Source organism: Poecilia formosa, unplaced genomic scaffold (genome assembly GCF_000485575.1).
Source record: "Poecilia formosa unplaced genomic scaffold, Poecilia_formosa-5.1.2 Scaffold220, whole genome shotgun sequence".
Lineage (NCBI taxonomy): Eukaryota > Metazoa > Chordata > Actinopteri > Cyprinodontiformes > Poeciliidae > Poecilia > Poecilia formosa.
In genome coordinates, this window is record NW_006800159.1 from 790,993 (window position 1) to 805,696 (window position 14,704).

The following is a 14,704-nucleotide window of genomic DNA, read 5'->3' on the forward strand; positions in this document are numbered from 1 at the left end:
GTGAGTCTCATGAACCTCAGAGTCTCTCCACCGCAGCAGGTTTCATGACAGAGTGAGGGATTCCTACCTGGAGGCAGGTGTAAACACCGTTGGCCAGGTAAACGGCCTGGGTGGTGAGCGACGGCGCGGGGAGCTCCAGGTCGTGGGGCAGCAGAGGGCAGCGCTGCAGCAGCGTAGCCAAACCACACACATTACCCAGCATGCTGCACAGCTCCTCCAGGAACCACGCTCCGTCTCGGGAGGTCAGGTCCACCAGCTGCTCTCCGGCACTGGCTGCTGCTCCCTCCATCACCAGGTTGCGCCTGCAACCAACCACACAAAGCTTCTGTTAGTGCTGGATGTGGAAATCATGACTGCATGGTCTACCTCAGGTAAAAATATAACGGTTTGACAGTATTATGACTTCTGCTCTAAAATATAAAATCTTATTTTGCATATTGTTTAGCATACTTTGATGTGAATGGATCGACTATTTGAATTGTGGGCTGATCTTCATCCCTTGACCTGTTGCTGCCAGAGTCACTGCTGTTCCAAAGGAATTGTTAGAAGACACGTGAATTTAACTGGAATTTCAAATTAGCCTAACACCATCAACTCTACAGTCAGGCATCAGTAATGGTCTTTGGAAGCTGTTTTTAGATCACAGGAGTGATGCTGAGATTTCATTCTCCTCCTCCAGGCGGGTTCATACTTAATTACTTAACTTTTGGCAAAACATTAATAAACTCATAATGATTGGTGCACTGTTGACCTGTTCAGGGTGACCCTGCTTCTGGTCCGTTGACCGCTGGAGATGGACACCAGCAGCCTTTCCAACCCCACTGGGGATAAGTGTGTAAGATGATGAATGATTGATGTAATGTTTCATATTAGAAGTTTTTATAGGAGTTTTAGATTCTGAGTCAGCAGATTATACATATAAATCGTATGCACAAAGAAACAACAAAAATCATGAGTATGAACGTATGTATGCAAAATACTACTTTGTACTTTTGCCTTAAAAGTACTTAGAATTACTTTAAAGTAGTTAAATACACAATCCAACAACTAAAAAAAAAGAAGAAAAAAAACACATGCAGACAAGTTGAGACCAGCAGAATATTCCACAGTAACACAGTGGAATCTGTTTCTCTAATGCCAGATACTAAAGGCAGCTTGTTCATAAATTTTACCTCGACTTCATCAAATAGTGATGTGTTGTCTGGAGGAGGGGTCGTGATACTGCAGCTACACATGACCTGCACTTTATCTCTGAAAAAACACTTACACTGCAGGAACAGTACCATGGAGAATTTTAGTGGTTTTTTATGTGTGACTTTTGCATATTGCTGTTTACCATGAAACTGCTAACTGGCCCATGCCTAGTTGTGCCCATTATTTCCTCTGCTGCACTGTTTAAAGCTGGCAGTGGGACATTTCAGAGGATGTTAGGACTCCCACCTGCAGAGTGCACAGAGGGCAGAGGTGATGACTGCGGCCAAGCTCAGGGATCCTGGCTCTCCGTTCTCCCGCAGGAACACGCCGATGCAGTTCTCGATCTCCTGCAGCTGTTCCTCGCATGCTGCCACCGTGGTTCCCTCGGCCTTCAGCCGCTCCGCTTGGTGCATCATCCGCTCGTTGGTCTCAGCCACTTGGTGCTGCAGCGTCAACTCCACGTTGGACAGAAACTGGCAGGAGGCTGGGGGCGGCTGAGGGGCAAACAGGACTTCATACCTGATGAAGGACAGAGGAGGATCTCAGAAGTTCTTATAGAGTTTGGGTGAACTTCATATTCCCATCAAACACTATGATATTTCTGAAAATCTGACCAATCCCCAATGTTTTCTTTATTTCTGACCAATCACTGCAACTCGGCTGAATTACAAAAATACAAAAAACATCCTGCAGTGCCTGAATAAAGCAACAAAAATTATGAATTAACACTTTTAGCCACAGTTCTAATCACTAGCCTTTAATTATTTACAGACTCTAATTATTTCTAAGACAGAAAACAGTGTTTCTAACTTTAGTTTTGATAACAAGAGGAGCAGCACCCAGTGAGACTCACTGCCTGTAGATGGCCTGACAGTGCTCCACTGTCATGTCCCTCAGCAGCTCCTCTAGCCAGGCCTTCCACTGGTGGACTCTGTGGAACAGCAGGGTGGCTCGTGGGTACAGCAGAGCAACCGTGGCGTAGCTGTGCAGCTGTTCCAGGCAACTGCGCAGAGCAGCCCGACGCTGCTGCAGCAGGGAGCTGAGCTCGGCCTCCAGGCTTTCACACTGGCTGATCAGGGGGGCCTGGCCCGCGTTCTGCAGAAAGGCAGTGGCTGGAACGTAGCTGGGAGGACCTGGAGGTGTTGGACATCACAGATTTACTGCATAGCCAAAGTAAGAGCCACATTCTGGTCATATTCTATAACAGAGACTACTTGGTAGCTGCTGACCTAGGGCGGGGCTATATAACGATTTGATCAAATTTTCTGATTCTGAAGGTGACATGATTTCTGTCATTTGTAATTTTTTAGGGAAAAAATGTTAGTTAAAAGAAACAGACTAAAATGATGTTAAAAAAATATTTCTAAGCCATATCACCCAGTACTAATTAGAGGTATAGTGTAAATTAAGTTATTGCTAAAGTTAGGAAAATAATTGTGGTTACAGAAATATCCATCCATCTTCTTTACCCCTTGTCCCTTAGTGGGGTCAGGAGGGGTGCTGGTGCCTATCTCCAGCTAATGTTCCGGGTGAGAGGCGGGGTCACCTTGGACAGGTCGCCAGTCTGTCACAGGTCAACACAGAGACACACAGGACAAACAACCATGCGCACACACATTCACACCTAGGGGCAATTTGGAGAGGCCAATTAACCTGACAGTCATGTTTTTGGACTGTGGGAGGAAACCAGAGTACCCAAAGAAAACCCACGCATGCACAGAGAGAACATGCAAACTCCACGCAGAAAGACCCCGGGCCAGGAATCGAACCCAGAACCTTCTTGCTGCAAGGCAACAGCTCTACCAACTGCGCCACTGTGCAGCCCGTTACAGAAATATCTGGATAGGTAATTACTAAAAAGAATGCAAAGTTCTCAGCTGGATAGAAACAAAAGGATGTGTGTGTGTGTGTGTGTGTGTATCCATCTATATATTGAACATAGGGGACCACTTTCACCATTTTCATCCATAGACTGAGGTCACTGTGGAAAATGAGGACATTTTCCTGGCCCTCACTTTTTCTCAGTTCTATGTTAAGAGAATGAGCTGGGCCATAAATCTATTAATTGATTACTCAAATTTTCAGTTTCTGAACATTTTATTTGTGGAAAATCTAGATTTTTTTCTCACCAATGCTCTGCTTGTGTCTGCGTAGCTGAGAGTGATGTCAGCAGACCGAAAAATGATCTGTTTTACAGTTTCTATTCATTTTGAATTTGAATTCAAGTTAACTCACAGAAGGAATGACTGAAATAAATTACAGTTTTTTAAAATACTTTTTTTCAGTCATTTGTAATATTTTACAAGAAAAAATATTGTCAAAATTCAAATTTGGTATAAAAAATTGGGCCACATCTCCCAGCCCTATGTCTAAATATGGACTTAAGCAATATTATATCTACTGTTTGTTTAATGATAAACATAAACTCCGCGTATTAAACTCAACCAATATAAAATGAAATCTCCTTTGGTTTCTGCCTGCGGCTTACCCAGGTCGATGGGAGTGCTGATGTCCTGCAGCAGGCTGGCCAGCTGTGTGGCCTCCAGGCTGGAGAACGCTGCATGGTACTGAGAGATCCACTGCTCCAGGTCAGCCAGCTTGGCCTGGATAGCCTCCTGGACAGTCCTCTGCTGGGACTGCAGCTGGGTGTGTTCAGAGTACCTGCACACAACACACAACTCTGTTACAGCTTCAGCTCCTTCTTACACACAACATACACAACCAACCTACAGCAACGTTTACGTACACTGGTGTGACCTAAAGAAAAACAAACCAAATCCCCACTGCAGAGTGACTGTAGTTACATCACCAACACTCATGGGGGGTGTGGATGTTTTAACCCCCACTTCGAGTCCGGTCCCTCTTTATGGTGCTGAGTTATATTTGTGCATCCAACCTGATGGAAGCGCATATGTCAACGTGAACAAATAATTTGTGGTGCTGGAGTTTAAATCTCACAATGAACAAACACGGTGTGTTCTGACATGAGTTCCACTCTGATTCTCCTTTTTCTCCTGCCCTCACTCATAAACAGAAGTGATTGATTTTATTGGAATACAGACTGCTACAAGAGACATTTCCTGTCCACATCCATCACCATCTACAACAACTCTTTAATTAAATGAGTTACAAGATTTAATTTCTCTGGAGGATTAATAAAGTGTTTCTGAATTGGATTTGAAAATGGACATAAGACAGTTATGGCGCTTCTGTAATAGCACCAGGGGTTAAAGTCAGCCGGTGCTGAGATGGTTTCCACTGCATTAATGAATTTTAAGCTATATTTGCTATTTGAACTATTAAAACATGCAGCTGGAAGGACTTTTAAAGAGAAACTGAAGTTTTCATGGATTTCATCTTTTCTTGGGTAGCTGTGGTGAATCTCAGCAGCTGCAGTCTGTTCACATGAGGTGATCCTGTTGTGTCTCAGACCTTTGCTCCAGGGTGAGGATCACATGGTCTGGGTGGTTCTCTGCCCCCTCCAGGAAGTCCATCTCCTCTTGCAGTTTGGCCTGTAGTTTTTCCCCTCGGCACAGCAGGTCCTGCAGGACCAAGTACTCGTCCACAGCTTCCTCCACTTGAGGCAGAACAGCCAGCATTTCGTCTCGATTCTTGAACCAGTTCACCTGGAGACAGTTCACACTGAACCTTAAACACAGTAGTCTCTCGTATCTTATAATCTGTCATGTGTTTGTAGATTAAAATCTTATTTCCAGAGATTGGTTGCCAGTTTGCTCACCTTGATCTCAGCCACCCTGGAGGAGAACAGAGAGCGAGTGATGTCTCTCTCCATCTCCCTCTTGCTCTTCTTGCTGTCGGCCTGCTGGCCGCCACCTCCATACACCGCCCCAGCAAAGCCCACCTCCCCTCCGGCGGTCCAGTCCACCAGAGGATCATAGACGAAGGCTTCCAACAAGGTGAGGAGGGTCTCTCTGCCTCGACGCATTATCTGCACCACCTGAAATTACACGGGACCTCAGCGCTTTGTCAGGATTGGCTGAAGGGAGGTGGAGAAGTAACTGTGCTTTAACCTGTTCACAGGAGAGCCTGAAGATGCCCTCCACCCCCGTTGCTCCCAGAGCACTCTCAATGTTGTGGGTCATCCTGAAGGGAACCTTCTCTGGGACCCGAAGGCTCTTCCCTGGTAACAGATTAAACAAATGGTTCAATCAACTGGCTCCTACTGGTACCAGGGTCTTCCACTGCCAATAAAATGATGCTCAGATTAATTGAATCACTCCCTGATGTTAGATCTAGGGATGCACCAATCCACTTTTTTCACCTCTGATATGGATTTCTGAGGTTTAGTGTCGGCCGATACCGATACGATACAGAAAACAATCTGAATTGACTTAAAACGTTTCTTTTTAAGAAAAAAACAAAACAAAACAAAACACAGACTAAATGTAATTAATTACAAATGTATCTGATAATTCTGCACCAGTACAGCTCACTTAAACACACCGACAGCTTATAGAATCTTGATCAAACATGTAAAAGCAACAACTTTCATTTGTTCAGTCAGTGCATTTAAGAGTAGAACAGTCAATTTAAAATTAATTATCATTTCACTTTCTAATAGTTTTTAGACTTACTGTTTATATTAGGGACAAGTGCTACTAATTAGCTTGTAATATAAGCACCGTGATACAAGTATGGGAGTGCTGGTTTATTCAGTTTGTCTAAGTTATGTACATCTGTACTTATCTAAAAAAACCTAATAAAAACAACTAATGAAGAAACTGACAAAAACAATAGGCTGACTTTTTTGGTCTAGCATGTAAAATAAACTGCAACTAATATTCTTTCAAATGATTCAGAAAATGTAATGAATTCTAAACATAATGTAAAATAAATGATAGAGAGCACAAAGCATAAAATTACACTGAAAAGATCTGCCCTTGTGGATTGGTGCATTGCCACAATAACAAATTTTCAATAATGGGAGTGATACGGATATAAATATTGGATCTGTGCGTCTCTAATCAGATCAAACGGACCTTTTTCAAAGCACACGTTGTAGTCGATGTGCACCACCTCTCCAGTGGTCATGTCGATCAGCACGTTGTCCAGGTGGCGATCTCCGAGGCCGATGATGTATCCCACCATAGACATGACAGCAGTGGACCTGGCGTACGACTGAAGATGACAAGAGAACAACCATCAACTCACTGCTGATTAATGGCTGCTGTCTGAACCAAGTATTTAAATTCATTTTCCTTCCAGCGAGGTTATTTATGTAGTGTATGAGGAAAAAACAGTACAAAGTGCTTTACACCATGAAAACATCATTATCACATCATATAGTCAACAACTCTGAAAACCCGTAACAAACTTTACATTTTGCCAAGTTCCATCATATCAAGATCATCAATACACAAACATACTGGTCAGAGTTTCATTTTTAACTCTAAGCAGGTTTTAGCCTTCATTTAAAGGAACTCAGTGTTCCAGCTGCATAGAAGCTGAATGCTCCAACAAGATACAGAGAGGATTGATCTGGTGACTGGAATGAAAAGCTTTTCTGATTGATTGGACCTGATTGGTGCTCAGGGCAGAGAGGCAAGAAACCCAGATGTTCACTGCTGTTCTGACTTCTTCTCGCTCTTAAGGAGAAATACAACATGGCTACAACAAAACAGGCTGGAAAAACAGATCATTTTAGTAATCAAGTAATCTATTGATTATTCTGATAAAGTAGTAGCTACATAAGGCAGAAAAAGAAATGTAGGAAAAAAGAATTCAGAAAACATTCCAAGTAATGAAATGATCCAGACATCACTGTTCCAGACTTGCCTTGTGAATTTTTTTTTTAAGTGCAAAAACAGATGAGAATAAAATATTGCACATCAATTTTGAAAAATTAAAAAGCAAACTCCAGGAGAAAGCAGGAAAATGCCAGCAGGGTACCTGAGTGACTCTCCACCACTCGCTGGGTGTGGTGCAGGAACACCACAACTCCTTAGCCAGCAGGTTGGAGGGCGTAGCTTCCATCAGCTCCTTCAGCACATCCTTCATCACGCTGAGGGGCCAGTCTCGACGGCTCACGTCCAGACTCTGGCCCACGGCCTTCAGAGCCGGCCCGATGCGGCTGTAGTACAGCTCACTGGGGCGGGGCACCGGTGGGACAGGCTGCGGCTGTGGGAACGAGTCCTGGGCCTCGGAGGACACGACGTTCATTTAGATCACAGCCCCACTGATTTCAGTACAGAGTTTAATTTAATTCATCTCAAAAGAATGACTAGTTCAGGACGGGAGACCTAAAGATGAGCCTTTTACTTTTCCTGTTTTTTCGACACATGCGTAGTTTTAGACTCTGGTAACAAACCTTCTGAGCCTGCAGCACGGCCTCCCTCTGCTGCCAGCGCTTGTAAAGTCCAAAAAGCGGAGTGGCACCGTCCACCCACTGGATCAGTCCGGACCGGGTTCCCAGGGGCGTGACGGAGTAGTGGCGAGCGTGAAAACGAGGCTGCTCCTGCTGGTTGATCTTGGTGAACATGGTGTTGACGATGGACAGGAACTGCATGATCCGCTCATCCAGGTGCAAATCCTCCAGGCCTGAAGCCAATGAAAACCACGGCTGATTGAGCCCATTATTCAAAAATAGTCATATTTAGCTAGAAATACTTTTCTGGAGTTTATTAGCAACTCGAAAAATTGCGGTTAATTGCAAATCAGTGCTGACAAAACCAAACTGCTACCAGCACCCCTTTGTTTCAGAAGTGCATTTACATGTGATACTTTGACCCCAAATGACCTCTGACCTCCTACCTTTGAAGAGATATGGGTAGTTCCGGCCATCTGAGCCCAGGAAGAAGAGTTTCTTTGGCTTGGTCTTCGTGGGCAGGATGGTGATGGTGTTGCCCACGCTCTGTATGGTGACGGCGTCTGAGGCAGACGCCTCACCTGGCAGGGCCATCTCGGTGGTTGTCATGGAGACCAGGCGGGGGCTGATCTCATCTAGATGGAGCAGGTAGCTTGCTCGCTTCTGAGCGCGCTGCTGCAGGCTCATCATTATCTGCTCAGACACAACGGCAGCCGAGTTACGGTGAGGCAGGCCAAAGAAGTACTGGACACGTCACCATTTTTAGAAATCAATATCAATTTAATATTTCTATTGATGTGAAATCATTAAGAAATTTCAATAGCTATTCTGTGTGTCATTCCAGTTTTTATGATTGGAATAAAAATCAGTGGCAGTGATTTGACCAGACCTCTGAGCTGGCTTCTAATTTAACTTCCTGTTTCTCATCTCTTGAAAGCTGAACATGCAAGATGAAAACGCGTGGGATGTCAAAAGGTAACTTTACCTTTTTTTTTTTTTATTGTTGTTGCAAAACCCATGTTGAGATATTCTCCTGGATTTGGTGTTAATTTTTCTTTTGCACATTGAGGTTTCTTTAGAACAGAATTTAATTTGTATTGATGGTGCCATTTGATGAAGGTACTTGAGAATTTGAGAATATTATTTGCATTTTAAATTTTAAGTAGGTTAAAATCCTGTTTTTTTCAACTTTTCTTTAAGATCACATTATGGCAAAAATAAAACTTAATTTTTTTTAAAGTACCACAAAATCAGCAATTTTAGGTTCTGCAACAATCACAAAAAACATTTCAGCATCCTGGATGGTCTGAATAATGTGCTTGAATGACCCAAGGTGCAGACCTCAGACCTACTGAGAAGTTTTGCCTGAGTTTGAAAACGAATGTTCACAGAGAATCTCCATCTATAATGTCAGAAGCATGTATTATATTCCTTTCTGGACAGTTGCTGTGCTTTGGGCTTTCACATTAAATCTGTGTAACTGACTGATTCTGACTGGATATCTGGTGGGAATGAAAATTTTTTGCACAGTGCCTTGAGACAGCAATTGTTGTGAACTGGTGCCATATAACTGACTGAATTAAAATCCCCAAATAAATCAGTGGAAGTTTGTGTAACGCAACGAGAAAAAAAAAGAAAAAAAAAAGGTGCTGACCTGTTTGAAGGGAAGCCAGCTGTTGGCCGGGTTGGCGGGGTTGGCTGGGTTTTTCAGGCGCTCCAGGGCAGACTTGATGGCGTCGCCGTAGGTGGTCTGGAACCAGGTTTCATGTGGTGTCTCTGCTGGAGCGGTGGTGATACTGCACACGTGATCCAGAGCGAACACCACGGGCCGCATCAGAGCAGAGTGCTTCTCTCGCATGATGGCGATCTTTTCATCCCTGCAGAGCAGCAAAACGTAAGACCAGGCTGCAGAAGCCCTGCTGGCGTGGTGCAACGGCTGAAGACAGGGAGGGGGTCAAACGCAGGATTTCTTCAGGCTTCTACAACTCTAACCGAAGACTTCTAGAAGACCGCTATGAAGGGAATTTAAGACCTTTATAAAGTGGCTTGCAAAAGTATTCATACCCTCAAACTTTTCCATATTTTGTCACTTTATGCCACAAACATTGGGATTTAATATCAAAGACAAAAACAAAGCGGTATACAACTGTAAAATAGAAAAAAAATTATACATGATTCAAAACATATTTTACAAATAAAAAACTGAAAAGTGCGGTGTGCAAAAGTATTCAGCTTCCCTGAATCAATACTTTGTTGAACCACCTTTAGCTGTAATTAGAAATGTAAATCTTTTAGGGTCTCTACCAGTTTTGACCGTCCAGTGACTGAAATTTTTCCCCAATTGTCCTTTCAAAACCACAGAAGCCCAGTCAGATTAGATGGAGAATGTTTGTGAACAGCAGATATACAGGCTTTATCAGGCCAAATGGCCAGAAAACTGCACTTACCCATGATAGAGGCAAAAAACCTGGCTAGCTAGCATGCTAGTTAGCAGCTAGTTAGCAGTAGCCTCAGCCGCCTCACGTCACAAAACTCAATGTCAGCACGCAACTCAAACTTTTACCTGATAGAAAACTCCCACGAAAAAAAACAAAATACATAGAATATACTAAATAGTTCTGTCAAGACAAAATTAAAGGCAATGAAAAACATATTAAAGACCAACTTAAAAAAAAAAAAAAAGAATTTACGGCATTTTAAGTATTTAATTTTAGACAAGTATATAAGGATTACTTAAGCTATTAGTAATAATAATCACCACCATCATCATCCTGTGACATCATAGAGTATCTTCTAACACAGCAGGAACCCTTTAAGCAAGGCTTGCTGTTACTTGTAAATTTACAGGGTAACCATGGTTTCATTCCCTTTAACAAAAACTACTTCAATGTTTTTCTTCCTGGCATTTTTTACAGAGATGTTTACCTGCGCAGTGTGTTGTTGTTCTGCACCCTCTTGACCTCGTCCTCCAGCTGCTGGATTCTCCTCAGGACGTGCATGTGTTGCTGCTGCAGCACGCCCAGCCACAGTTCATCCCACAGTAAGGTCACTCTGCGCAGCTCCCCCACCAGCTGCTGGACCTGCGCTCACACGCAATCACAGCCAAGTGTGAAACAAACATGGCCGACGCAGAGCCAGAGCACCAGATTCTTCTTAATGGTCAGGAAAGATGCAGACTCTGTATTTTTCAGTGAGGTCATGTGATCAATTACTGTGGTACAAAACATGGAGATGGTGACAGGAAGTGGTAAGAGGATGATGACATGCTTTTTAATGTACAAACTTATTCACCTGTGATTTCAACACAGCAATTGAAAAACAGTTTTTCAAGCCACGTGGAATTCGACAAAGTTTTGCTCCCGTTTGCAATGGAAACACAGCTGATTAAAGCTTGACTAGTGAAGATCCCAGCAGCCATAGATTTTGTTTCTACTAATCCTTAAGGATGCAGCAAGAAATATAAAAAAGATGCCTGAAATCTGTAGTTAAAAGTCCAGGAAACAACAATTCAGCATTCTGGGTGCCCAGCTCTAGTCCTGGAACTTTTATTTGCTTCCCTTCCCAACACACCTGAATCAAATGTGTTCATTTCATTCAGGACAAATGAGAAGGTTTTCAGCATGAGCTTGGCTTCTCCTACCTGAAGCACCATGGTCGGGTTAGCCAGAGACAGCTTCTCTACTATCTTGCTGTAACAGTCTTGCATCATGGCTTGGTCTTGACTGGAACAGGTGGCCATCTCCTCCGCTGCTCCTCCTTCATCAGCACTCTGCAGCTCCTCTTCCTCATCCTCCTCCTCCCCGCCCAGGTCCTCTCCCTGCATGCTGCCCAGGAAGGCTGGCAGAGATGGCGGCATCTTGTTCCCTGTTCATACAGCAGTGAGAAGAGCCACACAAGTTTTACTTAAGGCTGCAGAGAATGATTAGTTTAGTAAATGATTATTCTGAAGATGAATTGGATAAAAAAAAAAAAAATTGTCACTTTCTGCAGATTTTTTCATTCAATCACCTAAGATGTCTTATATAATATTAGAGATGCATTAAAATAACCAAATAAATAATTCAATTCCTTTTTTAAATAAGAAAAACATTTCATTACCTAAAATGCAATGACAGCATTCTTTTAGTGGAAGTTGGATTGTTTGAAGCAAAGGAAGCATCTGCAGCTAAAAATCCTCCTGACATCAACATGAGAAAAGTTCAACTCTGTCTGCTGGACTGATGTCAACACAGTGTAGGACTGAGGATTGGTTGTTTTTATTGTATTAATAGATTACGACTGGATAGCAAACAGAATGTGGATCAGGTAACGCTAGAACTGCCACTTGAGAAGTTCAGGGTACAACACATTTACAGACAAAGAGGGGTTTTTAATCTAAAATGCAAATTTTTGTACAATTTTGGCTCAATTACTTAATTCTATTTTATTATTATTTCTTAATTTCCAATGGAAATGCAGCTTCTGATGCTTGGCTTCCTAACATCATGCAGCTCTACATCTAATTACTGCTGCAGCAGCCAAGTTCCAACCACAGGGATAAGATTTGCTTCAGAGCATATGTAGTCAGTAGAAGTGTCCCTGTAAGCTGGAGTCAGTGAAGCGTACCTGCGCTCTGAGCCTCTCCTCCCAGAGACAGTGACCCTACAATGGCCGGGTAGAGGATCAGGTGGGGCGAGTCCTGGGCCACCCGACACAGCAGGCTGCATATGCTCTGTCGGATGTAAGCCTCTGGGTGGTTGAGACGTGAGAACAGTTGTGGGATGATGCCTGAGGGAGAGATGAGTCAGGAACGGTCAGAAGAAAGCTGCAGAATGTTGTTCTGGTGACCTCGGCTTCTCTGCCGACAGAAAACAGAAGTGAATGTGTTTGGAACGTACGCCTCCAGGGCGCGGTGGGGGTGGAGGCCAAGCCCAGCTCCAGCCCCTCCCTCAGTTCACCAGCGTGCTTCACCAAAAGCCGGAGGAGACGCAGCGTTGCCATGACGATGACGTCATCGTTGCTCTGTTTGCCGCCGTGGCAGGACAGCAGGAGCTTAGGGTCGTCTTCATCAACGAGCACCTGCAAAAACCAAAAACCAGCACGCAGTGAAGGAAACCCGAACAGAACCGGAACCTGCACGGCGCTGCGGGTCGGGGCCTGCCCTCCTCACCTGTCCTGCATTCAGCTTCAGGAAGGTGAAATAAGCGTGGCAGGAGACGCGATACAGTCCAAAGATCCGGTCCACTACCCGCCTCCAGACCCGGATCAGGCCGTCCGTCACATTCTGGCCGGCATCTCCGAGCCAGGGGCAAGAGCCGGTCAGCTGGCGCCAGATCACATCCACCATGTCATCCTCATCGTCCTCCTGCTGCAGGGCCATGTCTTCGTCCTGCCGCACAGAACAACGTTAGGCCTGGGACCGTTCAGCCGATTAACCACAATTAATCAATTATTATCTAGTAATCAATTAAACGCTAACTGGGGCGTCCAAACTCAAAATAAAAAATGGTCCTTTACTACAAAACGGCTCCCTGAAGCCAACACTGAACAAAAATATATACATTTAGCATTTAAGATTTGTCTGTTTTACCCAAAAACTCTTCAAGTGGATCAAATTCTGATTAAAAAAAATCTATTGATCACCTTTTGCTGTCTAATTATTAATCAAAAAATAATCATCAGATCAGATGCTGAACTAAAGTTCAGTGTTCGAGATCTTCACAAGTTGATGTTAGAAGAACGTTTAAGGAAATATAATGTTTCTTTTCCTATTTAAAAATTAATTGAAATATGTATTTGCATTTTTAATCCGTTTCTAATATTGTATGGAAAACGGCTTGAGTGTCTAAATGAAAAATGTACAGAATCAAGTGCCAAGTTTTTTTTAATCCAATTAATCATAAAAAAAAAATCAATTACAAAAAGGATCATCAGTTGCAGAGCGACAGAGGACAGTGAGTAATTTTTAGACCGTTGCTGAGGCAGATGTTCACATGTAAGCATCGGTCGGTCACCGATCTCCCAAACTTTCAGTCCAGCTCTACTTAAAATGCAAATAAATGACCCGTTGATCCCAATGTATCATTTTGCATCATCTCTTCTAAACCCTGCTCTACCTGTATGCCTGTCGGTCGACACATGGCCTGTCCCAGAATGCTGAAGATGGTTTCTTTATCTTCTTCGCTGGTGTTTGCAGGCAGCAGCTCCTCTATGTCCTTCTTCTCTCCAGGAAGGAGAGGCAGACCCTCCCCTTGGCTGAAGAGAAAACAGATTTACTTTACTTGATAATTTTGATGACATATGAAAAAATGTTTGGTTGTTTTATTATGATGACCGTTTGATGTTTTTATGATGTAAAGCACTATGAACTGCCTTGTTGCTGAAATGTGATACAAAATAGAATAGACTAAAGCAATTTTTTTTTTTTTTTTACAAAAAAGTGTTAATATTATGGTTTTTTCTCCAGAAATATTTATATTATAATCCTCCCATTCTTTTCAGGATAATAAAAACAGGTAAATTGTTGAAAGATCTTGACGCACACACCCCACATCTTTATACTTCTATTGTTCTGAGGACTTTGTATTGTCTTCCATTCATTTTTATTTCATTCATACAGCTTGACCTTGACCTTTACCCTAAACCTAGCCATTACATGCCTGACCTTAACACGGACCTAAATTCAATTCACAGCTTTATCCTAAACCTGACCGTGACACAACAGTGGTCAATAAGCAGGAGGGTTCACTAACCTGGCGTTATCCACCACCTTCCTCCCCCAGCGGTAGGCCCAGCTGGCCAGAGCCGCCCAGGACTTGGCCATTTCTGGAGCCAGGCTGGTGGACAGCTGGTAGAGCTGGCCCAGAACAAAGTCTGGTTCTCCCACTCCCACGTTCACTGGAGAGATTCAAGAAATGGAACAGAGACCATTAAAACCAGCATGAAGCCAGACATTATCAGCTTTCTGGACATTGTTTACACATAAACAGAAAAACCCCCCCAAAAAAACAATATTAGAATGGGATGTTGACACCCATTGTGTTATTAGTCATCCAGCTTTACCTGATGTTACAGGTGTGATGTGGGGAATGCTCTGATCTTCCAGAGGAAGCTCCAGCAGCTCGGCTATATTTCGGCTCAGAGGTGACATGTTGCCCAAAGCAGATGAGTTCACAGCTCCTGACTTCTTTACAACCTAAAACAAAT

At 43.3% G+C, this 14,704-nt stretch overlaps 1 protein-coding gene across 2 annotated transcripts in view; it reads right to left on the reverse strand.

The window, feature by feature from the left end:
* The window catches only part of smg1 (SMG1 nonsense mediated mRNA decay associated PI3K related kinase), a 45,723-nt gene that overhangs the window by 9,843 nt on the left and 21,176 nt on the right, over window positions 1-14,704 (reverse strand). For both annotated transcript variants that reach the window (XM_007568313.2, XM_007568314.2), the window contains 20 exons: window positions 14,561-14,693; window positions 14,251-14,395; window positions 13,615-13,753; window positions 12,669-12,887; window positions 12,397-12,577; window positions 12,125-12,286; window positions 11,160-11,383; window positions 10,445-10,599; window positions 9,174-9,396; window positions 7,966-8,212; window positions 7,523-7,752; window positions 7,105-7,353; window positions 6,195-6,333; window positions 5,226-5,335; window positions 4,934-5,152; window positions 4,627-4,820; window positions 3,683-3,855; window positions 2,048-2,327; window positions 1,441-1,713; window positions 68-302 (listed from right to left, as the gene is read on the reverse strand). In XM_007568313.2, the coding sequence (XP_007568375.1) occupies window positions 68-302; window positions 1,441-1,713; window positions 2,048-2,327; window positions 3,683-3,855; window positions 4,627-4,820; window positions 4,934-5,152; window positions 5,226-5,335; window positions 6,195-6,333; window positions 7,105-7,353; window positions 7,523-7,752; window positions 7,966-8,212; window positions 9,174-9,396; window positions 10,445-10,599; window positions 11,160-11,383; window positions 12,125-12,286; window positions 12,397-12,577; window positions 12,669-12,887; window positions 13,615-13,753; window positions 14,251-14,395; window positions 14,561-14,693 (3,930 nt within the window). The remainder of the gene's footprint in view (window positions 1-67; window positions 303-1,440; window positions 1,714-2,047; window positions 2,328-3,682; window positions 3,856-4,626; window positions 4,821-4,933; window positions 5,153-5,225; window positions 5,336-6,194; window positions 6,334-7,104; window positions 7,354-7,522; window positions 7,753-7,965; window positions 8,213-9,173; window positions 9,397-10,444; window positions 10,600-11,159; window positions 11,384-12,124; window positions 12,287-12,396; window positions 12,578-12,668; window positions 12,888-13,614; window positions 13,754-14,250; window positions 14,396-14,560; window positions 14,694-14,704) is intronic.